This window comes from Zootermopsis nevadensis, unplaced genomic scaffold (assembly GCF_977971745.1).
Source record: "Zootermopsis nevadensis isolate Lab colony 2312 unplaced genomic scaffold, Znev_1.0 Znev_ptg000018l, whole genome shotgun sequence".
NCBI lineage: Eukaryota > Metazoa > Arthropoda > Insecta > Blattodea > Termopsidae > Zootermopsis > Zootermopsis nevadensis.
Window position 1 is genome coordinate 1,046,225 of NW_028259150.1, and position 24,252 is coordinate 1,070,476.

At 37.7% G+C, this 24,252-nt stretch overlaps 3 protein-coding genes across 6 annotated transcripts; 1 reads left to right on the forward strand and 2 right to left on the reverse strand.

The window, feature by feature from the left end:
* Positions 1-12: 12 nt before the first annotated feature.
* Positions 13-2,913, forward strand: LOC110827456 (uncharacterized). 2 transcript variants are annotated; one of them, XM_022059153.2, is made up of 7 exons: positions 13-240; positions 330-496; positions 575-726; positions 813-1,066; positions 1,146-1,359; positions 1,546-1,740; positions 1,955-2,913. In XM_022059153.2, exons 1-7 carry the CDS (start codon positions 13-15, stop codon positions 2,806-2,808), a joined length of 2,064 nt encoding a protein of 687 aa, XP_021914845.1. In that variant the 3' UTR covers positions 2,809-2,913. The 2 variants fall into 2 exon arrangements, with proteins under 2 accessions (XP_021914845.1, XP_021914846.1); XM_022059154.2 differs by having other exon boundaries at positions 813-1,057.
* Positions 2,914-9,871, reverse strand: LOC110827483 (protein GVQW3-like). The gene is made up of 2 exons (XM_087351029.1): positions 9,786-9,871; positions 2,914-4,230 (listed from the first exon to the last, which is right to left on the reverse strand). Exon 2 carries the CDS (start codon positions 4,043-4,045, stop codon positions 3,626-3,628), a length of 420 nt encoding a protein of 139 aa, XP_087207155.1. The 5' UTR covers positions 4,046-4,230; positions 9,786-9,871; the 3' UTR covers positions 2,914-3,625.
* LOC110827458 (glyoxalase domain-containing protein 4) lies at positions 6,838-21,857 on the reverse strand. 3 transcript variants are annotated; one of them, XM_087351024.1, is made up of 8 exons: positions 16,525-16,760; positions 16,217-16,266; positions 15,001-15,266; positions 13,805-13,960; positions 11,357-11,532; positions 8,241-10,004; positions 7,864-7,984; positions 6,838-7,702 (listed from the first exon to the last, which is right to left on the reverse strand). In XM_087351024.1, the coding sequence occupies exons 1-6, from the start codon at positions 16,612-16,614 to the stop codon at positions 9,888-9,890; spliced, it is 855 nt and encodes a 284-aa protein (XP_087207150.1). In that variant the 5' UTR covers positions 16,615-16,760; the 3' UTR covers positions 6,838-7,702; positions 7,864-7,984; positions 8,241-9,887. The 3 variants fall into 3 exon arrangements, with proteins under 3 accessions (XP_087207150.1, XP_087207152.1, XP_087207149.1); XM_087351026.1 differs by lacking the exon at positions 16,525-16,760 and adding an exon at positions 21,745-21,857 and having other exon boundaries at positions 6,838-7,984; XM_087351023.1 differs by having other exon boundaries at positions 6,838-7,984.
* Positions 21,858-24,252: the final 2,395 nt, after the last annotated feature.

Here is a 24,252-nt window from a genome sequence, read left to right on the forward strand (position 1 = left end):
TAGTAGTCTAAAATGGCGATTCCAGAATCAAGCAGTGAGTTGCCCAATTTAAAAATCGAAATAGAGAATGATTTGGATGAAGCAATGGAAATTGACGATAATGATAACATCACAGACGACAAGACATCTAAAGAAGACGGCCCGGAGGAAGGCGAATTAAGTGACTCTAAAGATACCGATACAGACGTAAAAACGTCTGTGTTTGGGCTTGCAGTGTCAACATCCAATGAACCAAACTGGGTACTGTATATAATTTTTTTTTCACATATTATTCAAAAACATTTTTTATAAATGGAACATGTCTCGTTTTAAATAACGTGTTTCCGCAGGACCGAGAGAAACGCTATGAAAATAGAGGAGGTGCGTTTGTGACTGGTGTTGATATCTTTGCAAAGGAGGAACAAATCAAACTTGATGAACGGGCAAAGAGATTTGGTTTGGACCCTTCAGATGCAAAAGCGGTAACTGAAGAGCAAGTAACTGAGTTGTATAAAAGGTAGTATAATAGTTTGTAAGTTATATTGCAGATTTAGGAACTGAATATGTGCAGTTTTACAATAAGAAATTGTTGCAGTTTGGGCATGAAGGATGAAGATGGTACTGAAAAGCATTTCCGACTGAACACATTGCATGTGAGAGGTACAGAAAACATGAGCACCCAGGACATTTTTAATTACTTCAAAGATTATGGGCCTGCTTCCATCGAATGGATTAATGATTACTCATGTATGTTACTTTATGTTAACACAGTAGTAAAGTAAAATTCAAATTCTCTTTTCTGAGGCACTCTAAATATGTACTTTATTCTTCAGGTAATGTGGTCTGGCTTGATAATTTGTCTGCAGCCAGGGCAATCATTGGACTTTCTAAACATGTTAAAGGCTTGGAAGAATTTCATTCCACGGCTGATCCATTTCTTAAGAAAGGGGAAAAGGAAAGTGATAAAGAAAATGAAAAGGAGGAAGTCGTCGTCGTACAAGAAATTGAGAAGCCAGATGGAGATGATATTATCATGGTCATGGAAACAAGCAGACATGTATATACAGATGAACAGAATGTAAAGGAGGTATTATCAACAGTATACTCTTATGAATAGAGAGATATAAATAAAATGAAGTTAGAGATCTCATTATTTTGTTCCTCAGGTCATGGAAGAATCTCAGTTGAATGTGGACAGTGATGTAGTTCATGCATCTGATATTCCAATTCCAATCCCACCTGGAAAGTGGAGGAGGGGTATAGCCCACCCAAAAGCCAAATGCATTCTGTTACGTTTTTCAACCCGGACAGATAAGAAACGGCCACAAGCAGAGAAAATGAGTGAATATTATAAAAAGTATGGCAACCCTAATTATGGAGGTAAACAAGTCTTTGTACTTTTCTGATTGTAAATATTTCCATTATCATGGATATATTAATAGTGAATACAAAAACTGACAAGCTGTACCATCTGCACTGTCTGATTTAACAAGAATTCATTTGGTCTAAGAACACACAAGATACCTGAAATGGTATTACATGTGATTAACTTATGTTTAATTTCAGGAATCAAAGGTTTAATAACACCATCTTCTAGAAAACGGCGATATCACCAGCATGAACATAATTCTAAAGTTTTTGAAGATGATAAAGGAGATGAAAGAGACTTCAGTGAAGTTCTGAGTGATGGAAAGAATCCCTGGGGTAACTTGGCAAAATCATGGAGCAAGCTAGACAAAAATCACAGTAGAAGAAAACCAGGTAAAATTAGCTTGAAGATTGAGCTGTGCTTTTCATATAGTGAATGGAGTGAATAAATACACTTACAAAGAACTTGATATATACTTAACAGTCTGTTTAAAACTACACTGTGGGGTATATTATGGCTCTGTGTAATATAATTTTTAACACATTTCCCAAATTTGAATGTATTATATACAAAAGTATTCATAAAACTGTTTTGTTTTTCCAACAGAATCATATGAGCTGAAAAAGTCACCGCCACCGCCACCGCCACCAAGATCACTTGTTACTTCACAACCAAGTATTGATGAACAGCAAGGCAGGTCCATTCTTCATCGTATTGGAACAGTAGCAACAGCACCAGTACTTCAGTCTGATTCAGATGCTTCCAAGTCGCATGAAAGTGATGAGGAATCAGAATGGACAAAACGAAGCAAGATTCCTCGTATGAGAATGTATGCTGATGAGGAAGAGGTTCGCATAGAACGCCGCAAAGCTAAAGTACAGGCTCAGTCAAGAATAAAGAAGAATAGAGATTTGAGAGACCATCATGAGAAGGATACAAGGTCTGAAGATCTGGAGAGGAGACGAAAGCTAAGAAGCAGTAGTGTTCATCAAGAGAGCTCCAGATCAGATGCTCGAAACAGAGACAGTAATCAGTGGAAAAGTAAAACTTTTGAAGGTTTTGAAAAGGATACTATATCCAGGAGTCATGATGACCTAAGGAGTAGGTTAGATAGAGATGGAAAGAGTAAAACTAGGGGAGGTGCGAGTGTTGGTACTTCAACAGTATGGGATAGATTGAACCGACACCAAGCAGGTGATACAGTTAACTGGAAACGAGAAAAGAGTGGTAGTGATTCTGATGAAAATTATCTCCAAGATGAAGATCTTGCTTATGCTGATCTTCGAGACTGTCTGTTACAGGGAAAGAAAAACAGTTCAAGATTTGAAGGAGGAGACCTTAGATCAAAGCTCAACTTAAAGAAGAATATGAAGCAGCATATTCCAATACAGAAATCACCATTACGTATTGAAATTGATAATGACGAATATTATAGACTTATTGGTAGTGATCAGGAATGACATGTTTCTTTTTTAATGCTGTGTTCGTGCGAACATTTGTCACATGTAAGCAAGCCACACTTAAATTTAAAGGAAAAGGAAATAAAATCTCATTTGTAAGCCTCATCAGTTTTAAATTAATTTTTCCAAGTTAAAAAGACACTGGTAGTTGGTTGTAGTGATTTCATGACATTCAAGCACTGTCACACATTGCTTGCAGGTCTTATACATGTAGACTATATACGAGGTCCGTCCAAAAAGTATCCGACCTTGGGCCGGGAAAACAAAGTTCTGTATCTGGGGGGTTACAATACCTAATCCCCTTCAAAGTAGGCCCCTTGTGACTCCACACACTTAGCCCAGCGGTCCTTCCATCGCTGGAAGCAATTCTGGAAGGCTTGTTTTGGAATGGTGTGCAGCTACGCCGTCGCATTCTGTATGATGTCCTCGCAGCTGTCAAAACGGGAGCCTTTTAGCGGTGTCTTCATTCTCGGGAACAGCCAAAAATCACAAGGAGCCATGTCAGGAGAGTTGGGAGCCTAGCGAACCCGCGGAATGCCGTGCTTGGCCAGGAAACCCTGGATCAGGTGTGATGAATGAGCTGGGGCGTTGTCATGATGCAGCTGCCAGTTGCGTGCTTCCCACAGCTCCGGTCTCTTGCGCCGAACTGCATCATGAAGATGACGGAGGACTTCTTGGTAGTACTCCTTATTGACAATTTGGCCTAGTGGTGCGTACTCATGATGCACAACACCCCGGTAATCGAAAAAAACAGTATCACCTTCACATTGCTCCGAACCTGTCATGCTTTTTTGGGCCTCAGGGATGTTGGATGCTTCTATTGTGACGACTGGACCTTGGTTTCCGGGTCATATACGTACACCCACGACACGTCACCAGTGATCACAGTCTTCAGGAACTCAGGATCCCTGTTGGCGCACTCCAGCATGTCCTGCGCGACCTCAAGGTGGAATTGTTGCTGCTCCGGCGAAAGCAGCTTGGACACAAATTTTGCCGCCGCTCTTCGCATGCCAAAATCCTCAGTTAAAAGCGTGTTTGCGGAACCTCTGCTGATCCCAACCTCATCAGCAATTTCCCGGACAGTCAAACAACGGTCCTCCATGATCAATATCTGCACTTTGTCAATGACATCAGCATTTCGGCTCGTTGACGGTCTCCCGGGACGCTGGTCACTGTCCGCCGACATGCGCCCATCTTTAAAGCGGTTGATCCACTCTTTAATTTGAGTGACCCCCATTGCTTCATCGCCGAAAGCCTGCTGAATTTTGCGGATTGTTTCCACTTGGGTATCCCCAAGTTTCTGACAAAACTTGATGCAGTATTGCTGCTCCAAGCGTTCCGTCGTCTTGAGCAAAACGAGAATGTGACGAACACATGTTACACCACTTCGCTATCTGGCAGTGACAGATGCATCTGGCGGTGCTGCAAGGAAGCAAAAAATCATGCATGTGCATGAAAGTCCCTTCTACCACTACACTCAGTTTCCCCACCCTTTTGCCATTACTTACTGCGGAAAGAAATATAGTCGAATACTTTTTACATTATAATTCCAAGTGGAAAAAATGGACAATTTTTTAAAATTTAGAAGCAAAATCAGATCTTGACTAGTTTCCCAAGTCAACGGAATCTAGCCCAAATTTATTTGGCCACATATCCATATAAGATATTAGACCTCAGTATGGAAATAAATGTTACTGTACAAAGTCACTCTGTAACAGAACTAAAAAATTCAACACCGCTTAAACTTTGGTGCACTCCCGGATCCATGTTCAGTATGGTTACTTTCCTCACAGCCTACATGCAATTCCAAAGATCTATTTCTTCAGTCTTCCAACAGGTTTCCACACCAACATTAGGAATGAATTTCCCACTTGCATCTCCAACTCACAGTAACAGAAAGATACTAAAAAATATACAGGATGAGTCAGAAGTATGTTTACAAACTTCGTGTGTGTGTTCCAGGATCAAAAATAAGGAAAAATGTTCCTATGAACATGGGGTCGCAAATGTTTCATTTTCGAAATAATAGCCAAAAATAAATTTCAATGAATTGACTTTATGTCAAAGTGAATCCAGCTTCGAGCAAAGATTTTCAATTAACGTTTGGGCAGGAATTGTTGGCGACATGCTTATTGGTCCACACGTTTCCATCGCGTCTAAGAGGACTTTCATATCAGTGATTCTTAAGAAGACACTTGCCTTGAAGATGTAAAAAAAAGTAAAGTAAAGTTTGTCCCACTATACGCCATGTAGGCGTTTGGGTGAGTGGAGGTATAGCTCCACTCTTCCTTGACCTTGGCACTAGATGGGGGTGAGTGGTCAGCATCACGCCCTGCCAGCTTTACCCCCGGGAAAGGACCCCGGTACCCATTGTAGAGGAGGCTGGGTGGGCCCCAGAGCCGGTCTGGACGCAGAGGCTAGAGGAAAAATCCTCTGCACCCGTCGGGGATCGAACCCTGGTCGTCCAGCCCGTAGCTAGTCACTATACTGACTCAGCTATCCCGGCTCATCCTTGAAGATGTAAAACTGAATACAAGAAGACAAATGTGGTTTATGCACGACAGAGCCCCAGCACACTTCTCCCATCGCGTTGATATCTTAGTGAACAGTACCCTCAGCGATGGATTGGGCGTGGTGGCCCAGTAACATGGCCACCAAGTCATCGGACCTGACTCCATTGGACTTTTATCTGTGGGGTCACTTGGAAGTCCATCGTTTATGCAACACCCATAAACAATGATGACGACCTATAGGAATGTGTGCAGAATGCATGCCAGATGATTCGAGGAAACCCTGGTGTGTACGAACGAATCCGTCAGTCTTGTGTACGTCGTGTTCGTGTGGAGAATGGAGGAGCAACCTCTGAGCATCTGTTATAAAGAAACATCCCTGTCCTTATACTTGGCAATAGAGGCATACAGTAGGGCACCGCTTATACGGCAGGTTAGGGACCAGACCCCCGCCGTAAAGCGAAAATCGCCGTAAAGCGGATCTTTGCCTTTTTTCACTTGCAAATGCATATCAAAGCCTAATAAGATGTTTACACTATCATACAGTAAGTGCACAATAGCGCTAGGCCTAAGAAAACGATATGAAAGTAAAATGAATATCAGTAGTACACACATTGTGGCTCGTTTGATCTTCAATCCACACAACTAAAAGTTTTTCCATGTCAGCAATAAGGCTATCTCTTTTTCTTATGACATTAGAGTTCATTCGTGTGGCACTTTTAATTTCATTTAACACTTTCTCCTTAGCGTTCACGATTGCACTAACAGTTTGGCGAGCTAGGCTTAGCTTACGTCCTATCTCGGCCATAGACATGCCTTGTTCACGAAGTTTAATTATATCTAACTTGGCATTTAAAGTAAGAGGCTTACGACTCCTCTTTTTATCGCTACTACCCTTAGACGCCATTGTAATTACACTGTAGTAACACAAAAATATTACGTAAATATACAGTTTGTAATAACTTTGAAAAATTGCCAGAAATATGGAGACGCGGAGCGCACAAAATCTGTAAACAGACTGAATCAGCGACGAGAAAATGGCGCCGGACGCACTTCTCTGACTCAGCTGTTGAGCGCCGTAAAGCGGAGCGCCGAAAAGCGGGGCCCTACTGTACATTGAAAATTATTTTTGGCTATTATTTCAAAAATGAAACATTTGCGACCCCATGTTCACAGGAACATTTTTTCTTATTTTTGATCTTGGAACACGCATACAAAGTTTGTAAACATACTTCTGACTCATCCTGTATAAATACATCACATGTGTACTGTAGGCCAGAGCTCAAGTCAAGATGCACATTACATCTTAAATAATATATCCTCTGGTAAATGGAATACTGCTCTATGGGCAGTCCGACCTCAAAATTGGTTCATTACTTTCTTATGCCAAGAACGCAAAGACAAGTAAAGTGGTAAAGGGGTCAACAAGTACGGAAAGTAAGAAAATTACTATATGCCTCAAGTTCAAAGGTCATATAGAAAAATAGCTTCAAGGAATATTCAGAATAATATATGTAGAAATTGTAATACTGAACCTTTATTTTGTCCACCAAATATTTGAACCTGTAACACATCTTAGTGGGGATCATATATTTAACTGTTAACACATTAGGAAAATAATTCTAGAACTAATAAGCAATAACAATCATGGGTGTAATTCTAAAAATAAAAGTGCTGAGGCGGTTTGGCATGTAGTTCTATGCTGAAAGAAACGGGCATTCAACATGATTATGAAAGCTTTAAATGTAGAATTGAATGATAAAGACTCCACAAAATTCACATATCGTATCAACCCATAATTTAGTTAAACTGCCACAGTTTTGGTCCCACTAATGCAAAAGTAGGCTAGGAACACACACTAATGACAGTAACAGACACTGGTATGTTCTTAAATGAAAATAGTCTAGGTCTTGTCCAGATACCCTGGCAAACAGTACAGCAGTGTTCTGCAAACAATGTGCCCATACAAGGTTTCAGGTAAGCCACAAATTTTTAAAATAAATTTTATATTTGTATGTTATAGTTAGAAAAGGAAATATCCTTCAGAATCAGAATTCATGATTCACTCACTCACACACAGACACAACGGTTTATCACAGATGGTTTTATTCAACGTGTTATGTTCTGAGGAAAAGTTGTTTTGGTGTACTGCCATGTCTAGTAAATTAGGGTGTGCAGTATAGTAAGTAGAGTATAATATAGTATAGAAAGATACAGTGAGATGACTCGTGTCTATAGTCGAAGAGAAATGATGGTCACATCATAAAAATGTACTTGAGATTCAACATTCTCACAGCAATGATGTTGATTATGGACTTCTGGGTTGTGATGCCATGTTTCAGAGCAACAATGATAACCATCTTCAAGACTACACTGTCAGAACCCTGTAAGACGACAATCAACATAGAAAATGTACTTTGAACTTGTAAAATTTGATTTAAATAAATGTAAGGTTAGGTATTTCCTTTAAAATTAACATGCTTATATAAAGAATGCAAGATAAAGGATCACAAGCAAAAACAATAATTTAAGTCAGTTTGCTTACCCCTGAGTCATAGCACACAGTTGTCCCTCCTTTAAAGGAAAAATAACATTCTGTAATGACTCTGAACCAAGTGATAAGTGATGTGGATGTGCAGGAAATTGGTATGCTACCCACTTGGCAGCTACAAAGATTGAGATACTATAATCACAAGTAATAACATAATAATGATTTTGTCCCAAACATAATATTCCATTACAACTGCTATAAGCACTTAAGATACTAAGTGAAGTTCAGTAGATTTCTGTCTTCTGGGTTGTTGCGCTGTGTAGACTGGTCGATGTTAACCAACGTTTCAGAGGTCATACTGCCTCCATCATCAGGGCGATGACCAGTCTACACAGCGCAACAACCCAGAAGACAGAAATCTTCATACTCACCGCTGTGAAAACCTGAAGTTCAGTACATTACAATTTGCATAAGAATTGCCACTATAGAATAATTCTGGCCGTTTAAATGCAAATAAACTGGTCAAGCTGCAAATCAAGCCAAATGAATAATCCCATAAATAAACTGAACTCTATAGAGACAACAGAACTATTTCAAATTCCTTTGCTGTCAAGTGGTGGCTAATTGTACTCAGAATACTAGCTTAGTGCTGAAAAGGTCCTGGGTTTGATTTTAACTGTCACCACTAACCTTAAAATAAAAGAAATACTAAAAACTTGTCAATATAATGACAACAGCTGAAGATGACATTACAGCCAACTCTCAAGTATAGTGGCCACAACATAACTGTGCTTCAGCTACGTGAATGAAAACAGAAAGAGAAGATGGAATGGGCAAGGGGGAGAAAGACAGCAAAAGGTCTGTGGGAGCATATTTAGTATAACTAAATACATTTTTTTAAATTTAATTTTGACACATTTGGTGGCATTTTTATACTGAGCCTTTTTCACTACACCACATTTTGTGAACCAAAGGCATCATGAAACACTAGCAAAGCAGGCAAACACCTTAATCCACACCAGGCTTGGAGTTGTGTTGCGATCACCATGTGTTTTGTTCTGTGTACCTCAGACAAGACAGTGTCCAACATAAGTGTGACAGGAACAAACTACTGTAACAAAACTTTGGGAAATTATTATATTAATATTTAATAATTATGACCAATAACCCATATAAAATTTAAATATGCTATAAGGAGAAAAAGGAATATTTATCACTTTGTCACTTCTTTTCCAAACCAGTAACTATACAGGTTTCGTTAATATCATTCATATGTAAGGCATACATGTTCTAAATAATACAGACTATCAAATACAGTAATAAAATATACACTTTACATCCAATATGTATAAATATCATCTATAAGCAACAGATACATTTTTTTTATTCCAATTTGTCCCGCATTTGCAGGGGTCTATGTTTTTACCTCTCTTGGAGAAAGCAACAGATATATATATATACAGCTATATTCCAGTCAATGTCCAAAAAACAGAATGTATAGGAAAATGATGTACAGTGAAGCAATTTTTCCCAATGTAGTAAATGGGGATGTTTTTCTACTGCCAACAAATAAAACTGAAAAAGGCTTTAAAATATTATGTTTTATATATTTTATTACACATTAAAAAATACACATAAAACACTTGAATCAAAGAATTACCTTGAGTACTGTTAAATACTCTGAAGGAAAAAAATAAAACAAAATACAACATACAAGTGAGAAAGATGATTATAACAAACTAATACCAGATTTGATAAAGAAGAATAAAAATGTCCAAATATACATTCTATTTGCTTAACAGTGTAAATTCAAAATACTGGCAATGTACAGTGACATTATATGGGGTATAGCTGCATAAAAAGGAAAAATATGGAATATCTAGCCCATACTAACTTCAGAAAACTACAAAAATATTCAACAGGGCAAGTTAGTGTTACAATGTACATTTAGTGTGATATAACCAAGATTTACATACATGTTATGCAGATCAGATTGGTATCTTTTTTCTCTTAAATGCAAATTCTGCCTTCAAAGAATATTCGTCAACCATGCCCTTCTGCTTCTTTGTAACTGTCATTCATTCTCTTGATTTATCCTTTGCAATGTATCGATCCAGCAGTTTCTCGCCTTCTGGGTCAAATTCAGATAGTTTACGAAATCCCTCATCATCCACAAAACAAATCTCATGACCATCCTACAAGGAAATTAAATTTCATATATAGTACTTGTAGCATACATATACAAAAGACTTATCAAAGAAATCACAATCATAATTCTTTTAATGCTGTGCAGTTCAATATTAAAATCTACATGTACAATAACTATTACTGTGTCAGTAATGCAACTGTTTTGATTTTATCACAGAATTGTCTTAAGTGGGGACTGAAAATAACTGCTAATCTGGATTAGTATTGTGTGAGTACATTAAAACACAATGGTTTTATTCACTATTTGTGTTTCCTGTAATACCTTTCTCCCCTTCATTACTGTTTCCCAATAATATGGAGAAATATCACCCTTTCACTGTCATGTCATCATGGCCATAACATTCTGTTACTGATAATGTAAAGAATGTGGCACTGTAAGAGCTCATCATTGGCAACAAAATGCCAACACTTAAACTCAGAAAAACACAATTTGCAACGTTTTTCTTACCTACTAAATAACCAAGTTCTATGGGCCCAGACTTAAGGGGAACCTGCTACCAGTATAATGAAATTATAAAAAATAAACTCCCTCCCTCACTGCAATGTTGATCACTCTTGTGGTATAACGTTTAAACTGATGAAGCTCTGATGACCAAGTCATGGTGGAACAATCAATTACAATGTTTGAAAATTAAACTTGTCCAGAGTTGGAATGTAGCACTACATTTGGCACTTACTGCCTAGCAAACAAAGTTGGGGGAGGGACCCATCTCATTGCTTTAAAACTTATGTAAGACCAAACAAGGTCATAGTAGTGACAGGATAAGACAAAACCCAGTAATGACTAGTTTCTGTTCCTCTGGCAAACATTCACACAAAATTCTCTTCAATGTTACAGACATATTTCTCAAATGAATTACAAGTTTCATACAATATATGGATATTTCTAATCATCCACCAAACAACAAATTTATCAAAATTAAATTATTTCAAATCATAGCTATGTTTTTTTAATTTATGTTTTAGACAAATATGACATAATAAAAGGCATGCATTTCAAAGAGCTACGTATACAAAATGTCAGTATCCCACATTAAGTAGCAATAAAGTTTGTGGTCCCTAGAAGTACTAATATCAGGTATTTAAAAAATATGCCAGGGAAAACTCTGTCGGTGACTTTCCTAGAGATGTTTGTAAAAATTAGACAATTCATATGTTATTTGGGGGCAAGGAGGACCCATGGATACAGGTACATGTATTATGCACTGCCCAAGGCTTTCACTGAAGTTAACATACATGACCAATTCATTGTACCATCTTTGTAATATCTTAGCTGCACAAATTCATATGTTAAGACCCACTCAACCATACAGTGACCTAAAATACTGTCCACCCTTACCGGATCAGCTAATATGATGACTCGCACTGTAGCTTTTCCTGGTGTGTCCAGTGATATAAGAGGTGTTAATATTGCATGGTTCTTGGCTCTAATCTTTTCATCTATTTTTGGCTGTTCTTCAAAAGGACAAGAAAAGGCAATGCGTCCATATGCTTTAGCATGCTCCACTGCAGTACCTAAAATATATCACAATCTCTTCATCCATACAGGCAAAAAGGTATGCAATATTATAAACATGTATTTTAAAGTAATATATGAAATAATTAAATAAAAGTGACAACTAAAATCTTTTAGTTGCCAATGTTGTCACCCTTCTCTTCCTACAGCAATAATGCAACTGTCCTAACCTCTATATCAAACTAGATATCCCAGTCTTCTTATACCCATTTTTATATCATAATAAAAGGACTTATGACTGGTGATGGAAGGCAACCATGCATTAAAATCATTCATTACTTTGTGTAGTCATTCTTTTATTCATTTATATCACATATTCTGGTCTTTTTTAAGGCACAACCAACGTTATGAACAGAGTCTTCCTTGAAAACTTAACAGTTGCTCAGCCTTTCAGGAAATACTGTGTTTACGAAACTCGAAGGTTCATACCATGTTCACAATAGCTAACTACCAGTCCCTATCCTGAGCCACATAAATCCAATCCATACCCTCCCACCCTACCTCCCCAAGATCCATCATAATATTATCCTCCCATCTATGTTTAGGTTTTCTGAGTGGTTTCCTTCCTTCCAGCTTTCCAAACAAAATGTTTAATGCATTTCCTATATAACTCATGTGTGCTACATACCTCATCCACTTTGACTCTGTCATCTTAATACTTGGTGAAGAGCACATATTATGGAACTCCTCATTATGCAATTTTCTGCAGCCTTCTGTCACTTTATCCATCTTAAGTCCAAATATTCTCTTAGCAAGCTGTTCTCAAACATCCTCAATCAGTACTCGTCGCTTAAAGTGAGAGTCCAAGTTTCATACCCGCACAAAAAATACACATTGTCAAATAAGAATAGCTGTTTGACATTAATTACAGATTAACCAGGACTTTAAACTCCATAATAGATAGGCTAATGAAGGAAAGACCCATGAATAAGTGAAAAACAGAGATAATACAAAATATTTTGTTTGGTACATTCACAAAACATAAATTACTTTACATTTTTTAACTGATATTTACTTTGAGAAATCTCCCTATACATTCATCCTCCTTTCTGGTTCTAATAATGAAAAGGAATGCAGTTTTCTTTGGTACCCTTGAACAATCATGGTTTCTTGACTTTTCCAACCACTACAAGTTTCAGTTTACAATTTCCAGGTACATTTCCACAACAAGGCATTCTTTAGATAATTTACACCTGACAGTACACCTGTCTTCCAGATGGAAGGGCTCTTGTTGGTAAGCCTTTCCAGTACCAAGCATCAGTAGCATCCCCTCTCTCCACCACCATAACCAATGGAACAAACCTTCCCACCCCACTACCAACACTGACCATAAAATAACAGAACAAAGAGGCACTGTTCAAACATATCTTCTGCAGACCCTAACCAAACCAAATCCTGCCTTCCAAAGCAAGCCAGTAAGGCACAGAAAGATGTCAAACGCTTCGTCAACATCTGCATTTGTGTAAGATAACCCACACAGAGATAATCAGGAGTTTACTGTACAGGTAGCCCTCAATTTGCGCGGATTCAGAATAACGCCGATTTTGAAAGCAGCAAGCCAAAAAGTGAAAAACAAAATTTTACTATTATTTATAACGTTTTACAATGTACCTCATGCTGATTCTTATACTAAATCGTAATTCTTACATCGCTGATTTCGCATAAAAATTATAAATACAGTCATCTCTGCGATTACGTATGTTTCGTTAACGTGAATTTGCTCCAATGAGATCGATGAATCGGTAAAAGCTGTTTGTGAAATGCAAAATTTTGCATATGCGAGTTTGCTCTTGTGCAATTTCATTCCTGACACTTCAAACTTTCAAAGGACTAATTTAATCTCAGCGGAGGTACCGGGGTTATTTTTACTACGCGATTTCCTATAGGACAGTGTCTTACATGAATGCAACTATCGCATAACAGCAGAGATGACTGTACACATCAATCACATGAAAGAATCGCAGTCAATCGCGGGGACCAATGAATTGCCGATTGTAAGTGTATAAAATATATTTTTTAAATTCCCTTTATTTTATTTACGTTATTTCAGAGGTTTAAATGTAACGTCATTATATCACTCGTCAATGTTTGGGTGCTGGGAACACATGTCATTGACTTCCCATTGATTTACATTATAAAAGAGTTTCAATTTATGCCGATTTAGTTTACGCCGGTTCGTCCAGGAACGCATCTCCGGCGTAAATCGAGGGCTACCTGTAGTTGTAATTTGTGTGGAGGAAAAACACCAACTAAATAACAATATAGGCTTACCAATGTCTTCAAGTTCCACCTTTGTCTGACTGTCAGAAAATCCAAGAACAACCTTCTTGTTATTTTGACTATAGATTTTCAAGCCAAGAATTTCATTCCAATAATCAATTGATCGTTGCAAATTAGAGCTGGCTAGGGTTACCTTCTCCACAGGATCTTTAACCAAACATTTTACAGTTAGAAAACATATCTCATACTTAACATTTTTATGACCCTCATATACTCTCACAAACAAACATATATTTATAACCAAAATAAAATTCAAACAGTAACTCTTCAGAATGTGACATTCTATGGAATATATGTCAACTGGAAGAAACACAATCCTGCTTTATTAATCTGACCACAAGAACTGAGAGACTCATTTTCTGCCATTGGCAATCACCCTGAGGTCAAATGAACTCAATTTCCTCTGTCACCTCACCTCCTCAATGACTCCATCTCTGCTGTCCTCTACTTTGCCACAGTACTACCATTTTCTCTTACTGTGATCATTGGTTCTTATTTTCTACACGATTTCCATGTATAACACATACATACAAAACACAATTAACTGTTATTTGGAATGGGAAACTCCCCTCTTACATTACTTCTTATGTGAACATGGTGTCCAACTAACACAATTTCATCTTTACATGAGACTTTTCTGAAACACAAGTATCATGTTAGGTACTGTATATCCTGCAATACTACTACAGCTACTACTATAATCTGTTATAATTAACAACACAAGATATGTAGGACTCCAAGTCTACAACAAGAAATAAGCTTTGTGACTTCTGCTTGAAACTCCTTGTCTCTTATACATCTATGCACTTATTTACAGCAACTTAAAAGAGGGCATAATATTTCTAAAAGTGATCTGAAGGTTAGCATACATTTCATTGTAATAACACACACTTAAACAATTACAAAATGTGAGTTTTGTAGATCAGAATCACCTAAGGGTCTCACATACCCTGCTTTTGAATATACATGACAACTACCTGGTAATGTTTATACATCTTATTTCATAACCTCTGACCCACTGAATTCATACCATGCAGACATGACAGTGACATGGATCAACACCGCCCAACAACCAATATTTGTATGAAGCTGTATTTCTTGGAACGCAGGAAGAAAGAATAGCAGTGAAAACTACCCTACAAAAGTCTACATGACAGAATGGAAAGAATCATACAGTTATATCATACCTTTGCCTGTTGGTTGGGGTTCATTGATAAGTAAAAATCTGTAGCCTCCAGGTGCTTCTAAAACATGTAGTCCACTCTCTTCTTTTAAAGGCCAGCCTTGTGCTTTAGCTTTCTCTATAGCTTCTTTAGATCGTATTGTCAATCCCAAGAAATCATTTCCCTTTTCATATGATGTAACACCATAATTGTATGTCAGTTCTATCACAAAATGTGTGTCTTCTGGGCCATATCCAACCATGGTCTTACTCCACCTATTGTCATATGGACTGAAAAATAAAAAGGCATATGAGCTATATTATTCAATATAACAAACTCAAAACTACATACAAAGCACAAAAGTATGCTATAATATACGTGAAGTCAAACTGAAACTACCTACAACAAACAGTAATGTTCTAAGACAGTGATTACAAACAATCTGCAGCACTAAATGGAAAACTAAAACACCTAAAAGTAAAATGTACACCTGACCATCTCAACATGTAGTGTAATTTGGTATTTATATTGCATAATGTAAAACCTACAAGAATGTGCAATTTATTTACAAAATTCATTACAGCTTTCAAAGTTCCTGTGGTTACAGAATTTTTTTCTCCACAATTTGAGAGCAACATTTGGCTGACACTTCTGACAAGTTTCAGATAAATCCCGACACTTTTTTGCAATTAATTTCATAACATACAACCACTTATACTTTCTACTTTAAAAGCTGTAAGGAATGTTTATAAATGGATAAAAGAAAATTTCATAGGCTTTATATTGAACTCTTAATTGCATTTTGAAAGAAATTAGATGAACCTCACAGACACACTTTTACCAGAGTACGGATGATTTTAAACTCTCTGTATTCCAAAAACCACTTGATGGGAATAAACAATAGACAAATATTTTTAGTAATAGGACCACAATGTATGCAAAATTACATCACTATCTTAGACTTATGGTTCAATGGGTACATCGGTTTTCATGGAAAGAACATATTATCAAACTCCTTCAAGCTTTGTGTCCCATGTGAAAAAACAGTGGACCAACAGATAAAATAATTAATTTTGAGCACCAACTTTAAAATACCAAGAACACACACACTTGTTACTGAGATTTGGAAAGTGTACTTACAGATACTAAACCAAACAGGGATAAGCATAATTCAACTGGTCACCATGATGGAAAAATACACCCAGATAAAATTTAATTCTAGAAAGTATGTGATAGTTACCCATTGCATGCTGCTTCACACCCTTCTTTGAATTCCTCGTGCCTCAGAACCTTAAACAAGAAACATATAAAAGGAGGGCATATAGTTTTGGAAACTACTACCTACAACTACACTGGTATCCCAGTAGAGCACGTCATGTAATTCATTTTAAATGGCAGTATCTGGTTACTGGTAATAGGTAGTTTTGTGATGTTGTCATTATAGGATAATCGTATTATTAAAGCAGTCAACATAAAATGTTAATAACTTCTAATTCTAACGAATAATTCCAACCAGAAATTATACAGTTGTCAGGTATAGGGAGTTACCTTCATGCCTAAGATTTCCCGATAGAACTTCGCAGTCAAAGTTCTATCCGATACTTTAAACACAAAATGCAATGCTCTTCCTGAAATCATTGTTTTTTTACACGATAAAATAATGAAAATACGTTACACACATCTACAACCGAAAAGGCGCAGTCAAAGCTAACATACAGCAAAAAAATCAACTTAACGCCAGACGCTACGCAACACGCATCCCTACACTGCTAACCAACGTGACTGCCCACAATTACCACCACAGACGATACCAACATATTACAGAGACACAAATATCCCAGTCACGTAAACAACTAAACAGGCTTAAGAATTTAATATCTCGTGAATCAGTAATTTTGTTAACATGCCCTTCTGGTGTGATGCCCTTGCTATGTAAACACCAAGCCATAGAATTAACAGTAATGCCTGTGAGAAATTCAGTATTTAAAGGGCTTGCAATTTTATTTTTTTCTAACTTGTGTAACTTTAAATATATTTAACAAATGCTTCCTCGATATGTAATTAGTACAGAAACTTTATGAGTGTAACACTATCTTAATATTTAAAATGTTTAAAAATATCATTATAGGTATGTTGCACAGTAACTGTATCTACTATAAAAATTTGTGATTTCGTCGTCGTCAAAAAATGACGTCATCAACAATGCCACCTTATATTTGTTTATACACGGCATTGTTGTTCCCAAACAATGTCGTGTACACCACAACAATTCCGAGTAAACAAATAACGCTTAGTACCAAGCCAGTCGCATTATCACTGCTTCAGAAGCAGCACATCGTCTCCGAAGAGCGACATAAAACTATTTAAGAAATGAAGAAAAGTGAAAGAAGACGTTACCAACACCAACAAGGTAATCTGATACTAATAATAATATTCATCCAAGTCACACTGCTCATTCAAGGGTTAAAACACTTGAATGAGACATTAAACTAACCCCCCGAAGGGGAGTTAGTTTAGCGTGTTACTTAAGATTTTAAAACGTAACCCCCTCTTCGGGGGGGGGGGGGGGGTTGAACAATTGTTTTAACTTCCATTCGGGGGGGTTAGTTTAGTTTCTTACACAAGGTTGGTTGCGTTTTACAAAGTTGACCAACACCCCCAAGGCGCTCTGAAAGGAGCGCCCTGCTCTAGTCTACTATAAAAATTTACGTACGTATGCAAGCGACTTTCCCATAACTGAATGTTCGGTCAGCAAATCCATCAAGTGATTGAGTTTCAACTTGAATACTCTGTCAACGAAGTCGGGTCTGTCTGATGGTGTTTCATGTGGTTCGAGATTTTCGCGAATTTCACGCCAATTAGGATTGGTCGTAATGGTGATGAACAAACACGGCGTGCCGAAAGCAGCGACCATTGCCACTGCGTCTTGGTACAGTTCCAACATGTAACGTGGCGATCCAACGAACGATGAGTTCAAAACTTTAATGCGCCCGAGTTTTTTCTTCTTTTCTTTTGCAAGCTTTTCCAAGTTTGCTTTCAAACTGCTGCACTTATCTACACGTTTACCTTGTTGGTGTTGGTACCTCAAGTAGTTGATAACGTCTTTTTCACGTTTAATTTCAGTATCAACCAAATATTGTTGGAAAAGTTTCCCACTTTTTGTGATTGGATTAAATTCCTTTTTCGCGAGTAGCGATTCTATAGCGAGCGAACATTCCTCGTGTTAAACGATCACGAACTTTAGCATCTTTCAGTTTGAAGTCTTTATGCCATTGCATTGTGCCGTAAGGAAACAGAAGGGGATAGACAAAGGGTTCAACGAATGGATTCATTGTCGAAAGACGTTTGAGTCTTTGCTCCTTGGTACTATAAACAACAACACACGAATCAGGAATGTCACCGTCGTCAGTTTTAGGACACACAACAGCGACGTCATTGCTCCCTTTCGGATTGTACCTGTTTTTCTCGTCTCCAGGAAACATCGACATAACCAAGTTAAGCTCTGGTTCAGGCTCGTTGTTACGTTCAGCGTTTTCTTTTTCAAGATTGTATTGGTAGTTCATCATGCGATAGGATTCTGCGTGGACGTTAATGCGCGAAATTATATCAGTTAATTTCGTGACAATTTCTTCTTTGATGTCATCTTTGGTGTCGCCTTTCGAATTCTGACGTGCATTTTCGATTCTTTGTTTGACGGCTTCTTCTTCGTCGATCATAAATAGTTGACCAAAAGTTGCATTCTCATTATCTTTCGGAAAAGATGCCGCATTCACGTTATAATAAATTTGGCCATGCAATTTAAAACAATATGGCCCTGATCGACTAATTCCGAAGTCCATGAGCTTCGCTTGAAATGATGCGAATGCCATCATGTTGTTGTAAACACGACATTTGTTGCGAAAATGTCGAAGAGAAAAGAGTTTTCTATGTTCATCTGGGTATTCAGGCAACGAATCAAGCACAACCTTTCCATGTGCACAACAATCATAAAACGATTTACTGGAACGTTGAGTCGATTCATCAAGCCAGTGAAGCGCTTTGCAATGAATACAGTCATAGTTCATAGGTCCGAGATAATGTTGTTGATGTTCGTCGTTCTTAAAATGTGCTGCTATTAGCAGTCTTTCTTGGTTCTTCATTACTAATTTAATAGTTCGCTTTTCAGCGAGTTCTTTCCCTCTTCTGTTGAATAAATTTTTCTACGTGTGTCGTTAATATGGTCTCGTCTATCGTTGTAAGTCTTCTTTCGCTCTTCTTTATTTCTTAAATAGGTCTGATGTTTTAGTTTTTTACGTCGCTGTTCAGAGGCCAACTGTTCTTGGTCAGTAAACGTTCTACGTCCAGCCCCACCCTTGCAAATCTTCGTCTTAAAATCGTTCATAATAGTTTTCGTAATCGTAATGTATCGAGTATATATGAGTAGTATTATTAGTATCACTTTACCTTGTTGCAGTTGTTGGATTTGGTACTTCGAATAGTTGATAACGTCTTTTTTCACTTTTCAGATGTTTTAGGCCAACTGTCAGTCAATTTTCAATAAAGCGATGCGATGTGCTGCTTTTGGAGCAGTGGTAATGCGACTGGCTTGGTAGTGAAGCGTTATTTGTTTACTCGGCATTGTTGTGTTGTACTCGGCAACAATGCCGAGTAAACAATTATCTGTTGACATTGTTGATGACGTCATTTTTTGAAGACAACGAAAATCACAAATTTTTATAGTAGAAGAAGACTAGAGCAGGGCGCTCCTTTCGAAGCTTCTAGGGGGGTTGGTCAAGTTTGTAAAACGCAACCAAACTTGGTTAGTCCCAAAGTAGAGTTAGTTTAGTGTCTCATTCAAGTGTTTTAACCCCTGAGTAAGAAACTAAATTAACCCACCCGAATGGGGGATTTAAACACTTGACCAACCACCCGAAGGGGGTTGGTTGCGTTTTAAAATCTTGAGTAAGACACTAAACTAACACCCCTGTATAAACAAATATAAGGTGATATTGTTGATGACGTCATTTTTTGTCGACAACAATGGCTAATCCTTTCGGAGAGCTTCCTGTAATCTGATGTTTTAGTTCTTTACGTAGCTTTTCAGGGGCCAACTGTTTTTGATTAGTTAACTATCTACGTCCAACCCCACCCTTGCAAATCTTTTTTTCTCTTCTGTTTTTTGTTGAATAGTTCTGATGTTTTAGTTCTTTACGTCGCTGTTCAGAGGCCATCTGTTCTTGATCAGTCAACTTTCTATGTCCAGCAACACCGTTGCTAATCTTCGTCTGTTTTATCTTTTTCTTTTTTTCTCTTCTGTTCTTGTTGTATACGTTTTTCTATGTTTATCGATGTAACTCTCCCTTCGTTGTACTTTATTTGTTAAATAGGTCTGACGGATTAGTTCTTTACGTCGCTTTTCAGAGGACAACTGTTCTTGGTTAGTCAACTATCTACTTCCAACCCCACCCTTGCAAATCTTCGTCTGTTTTTCTACGTGTGTTGTTAATATGGTCTCGTTTAACAATGTAAGTCTTCTTTCGCTTATCCTTATTTGTTAAATAGATCTGATGTCTTAGTTCTTTACATCGATGTTCAGAGGCCACCTGTTTTTTGTCAGACAACTTTTTACGTCCAATCCCACCCTTGCAAATCTTCGTCTGTTTTTCTACATGTGTCGTTAATATGGTCTCGTTTATCAATGTAAGTCTTCTTTCGCTTTTCTTTATTTCTTAAATATGTCTGATGTTGTAGTTCTTTACGTCGCTGTTCAGAGGCCAACTGTTCTTGGTCAGTCAACTTTCTACGTCCAGCCCCACCCCTGCAAATCTTCGTCTTAAAATCGATTATAAAGTCAGTTTTCATAATAGTTTTCGTAATCGTAATATATCGGAGCTCAAGTTTATAAAACGCAACAAACCTTGGTTAGTCCCAAAGGGGAGTTAGTTTAGTGTCTCATTCAAGTGTTTTAACCCCTGAGTAAGAAACTAAACTAACCCCCCCGAATGGGGTGTTTAAACACTTGACCAACCCGTCGAAGGGGGTTGGTTGCGTTTTAAAATCTTGAGTAAGACACTAAACTAACCCCCGTGTATAAACAAATATAAGGTGATATTGTTGATGACGTCATTTTTTGACGACAACGATGGCTAATCCTTTCGGAGCGCTTCCTGTAATCAGATATTTTACTTCCTTATGTCGCTGATCAGAGGCCAACAGTTCTTGGTTAGTCAACTATCTACTTTCAACCCCACCCTTGCAAATCTTATTTTTTTCTCTTCGGTTTATTGTTGATGTTTTAGTTCTTTACGTCGCTGTTCAGAGGCCAACTGTTTTTGGTCAGACAACTTTTTACGTCCAACCCCACCCTTGCAAGTCTTCGTTTGTTTTTTTCTGCTCTTCTGTTCTTGTTCAATAAGTTTATCGCTTTTCTTCATTTGTTAAGTATGTCTGATGTTTTAGTTCTTTACGTCGCTTTTCAGAGGCCAACTGTTCTTGGTCAGTCAACTTTCTACGTCCAATCAAACCCTTGCAAATCTTCGTCTGTTTCTCTACATGTGTCGTTAATATTGTGTCGTTTATCAATGTAAGTCTTCTTTCGCTTTTCTTTATTTCTTAAATATGTCTGATGTTGTAGTTCTTTACGTCACTGTTCAGAGGCCAACTGTTCTTGGACAGTCAACTTTTTACGTCCAGCCCCACCCCTGCAAATCTTCGTCTTAAAAGCGATCATAAAGTCAGTTTTCATAATAGTTTCCGTAATCGTAATATATCGAATGAGTATCAGTTTACCTTGTTGAAGTTGTTGGAGTTGGTACTTCAAATACTTGATAACGTCTTCTTTCACTTTTCTGATGTTTTAGGCCAACTGTCAGTCAATATTCAAGAATGCTAAGTGCTCCTTCTGGAGTAGTGATAATGCGACTGGCTTGATATTTTTTGATTTCTTTGTTGTGAAGCATTATATTTGTTTACTCGACATTGTTGTGCTCAACAACAATGCCGTGTAAACAAATATTTGTTGACATTGTTGATGACGTCATTTTTTGACGACAAATTGGTTGACGACAACGAGGAATCACAAATTTGGTCAACTTTGTAAAACGCAACCAACCTTGTGTAAGAAACTAAATTAACCCCCCCGAATGGAAGTTAAAACAATTGATCAACCCCCTCCCCCGAAGAGGGGGTTACGTTTTAAAATCTTAAGTAACACGCTAAACTAACTCCCCTTCGGGGGGTTAGTTTAATGTCTCATTCAAGTGTTTTAACCCTTGAATGAGCAGTGTGACTTGGATGAATATTATTATTAGTATCAGATTACCTTTTTGGTGTTGGTAACGTCTTCTTTCACTTTTCTTCATTTCTTAAATAGTTTTATGTCGCTCTTCGGAGACGATGTGCTGCTTCTGAAGCAGTGATAATGCGACTGGCTTGATAGTTTTTGTTGTGAAGCATTATTTGTTTACTCGGCGTTGTTGCGTTGTACTCGGCATCGTTGTGTTCCACAACAATGCGATTTTGTTTATAGTTGACATTGTTGATGACGTCATTTTTTGAAGACAACGAAAATCACAAATTTTTATAGTAGAAGAAGACTAGAGCAGGGCGCTCCTTTCGAAGCTTCTAGGGGGGTTGGTCAAGTTTGTAAAACGCAACCAAACTTGGTTAGTCCCAAAGTAGAGTTAGTTTAGTGTCTCATTCAAGTGTTTTAACCCCTGAGTAAGAAACTAAATTAACCCACCCGAATGGGGGATTTAAACACTTGACCAACCACCCGAAGGGGGTTGGTTGCGTTTTAAAATCTTGAGTAAGACACTAAACTAACACCCCTGTATAAACAAATATAAGGTGATATTGTTGATGACGTCATTTTTTGTCGACAACAATGGCTAATCCTTTCGGAGAGCTTCCTGTAATCTGATGTTTTAGTTCTTTACGTAGCTTTTCAGGGGCCAACTGTTTTTGATTAGTTAACTATCTACGTCCAACCCCACCCTTGCAAATCTTTTTTTCTCTTCTGTTTTTTGTTGAATAGTTCTGATGTTTTAGTTCTTTACGTCGCTGTTCAGAGGCCATCTGTTCTTGATCAGTCAACTTTCTATGTCCAGCAACACCGTTGCTAATCTTCGTCTGTTTTATCTTTTTCTTTTTTTCTCTTCTGTTCTTGTTGTATACGTTTTTCTATGTTTATCGATGTAACTCTCCCTTCGTTGTACTTTATTTGTTAAATAGGTCTGACGGATTAGTTCTTTACGTCGCTTTTCAGAGGACAACTGTTCTTGGTTAGTCAACTATCTACTTCCAACCCCACCCTTGCAAATCTTCGTCTGTTTTTCTACGTGTGTTGTTAATATGGTCTCGTTTAACAATGTAAGTCTTCTTTCGCTTATCCTTACTTGTTAAATAGATCTGATGTCTTAGTTCTTTACATCGATGTTCAGAGGCCACCTGTTTTTTGTCAGACAACTTTTTACGTCCAATCCCACCCTTGCAAATCTTCGTCTGTTTTTCTACATGTGTCGTTAATATGGTCTCGTTTATCAATGTAAGTCTTCTTTCGCTTTTCTTTATTTCTTAAATATGTCTGATGTTGTAGTTCTTTACGTCGCTGTTCAGAGGCCAACTGTTCTTGGTCAGTCAACTTTCTACGTCCAGCCCCACCCCTGCAAATCTTCGTCTTAAAATCGATTATAAAGTCAGTTTTCATAATAGTTTTCGTAATCGTAATATATCGGAGCTCAAGTTTATAAAACGCAACAAACCTTGGTTAGTCCCAAAGGGGAGTTAGTTTAGTGTCTCATTCAAGTGTTTTAACCCCTGAGTAAGAAACTAAACTAACCCCCCCGAATGGGGTGTTTAAACACTTGACCAACCCGTCGAAGGGGGTTGGTTGCGTTTTAAAATCTTGAGTAAGACACTAAACTAACCCCCGTGTATAAACAAATATAAGGTGATATTGTTGATGACGTCATTTTTTGACGACAACGATGGCTAATCCTTTCGGAGCGCTTCCTGTAATCAGATATTTTACTTCCTTATGTCGCTGATCAGAGGCCAACAGTTCTTGGTTAGTCAACTATCTACTTTCAACCCCACCCTTGCAAATCTTATTTTTTTCTCTTCGGTTTATTGTTGATGTTTTAGTTCTTTACGTCGCTGTTCAGAGGCCAACTGTTTTTGGTCAGACAACTTTTTACGTCCAACCCCACCCTTGCAAGTCTTCGTTTGTTTTTTTCTGCTCTTCTGTTCTTGTTCAATAAGTTTATCGCTTTTCTTCATTTGTTAAGTATGTCTGAT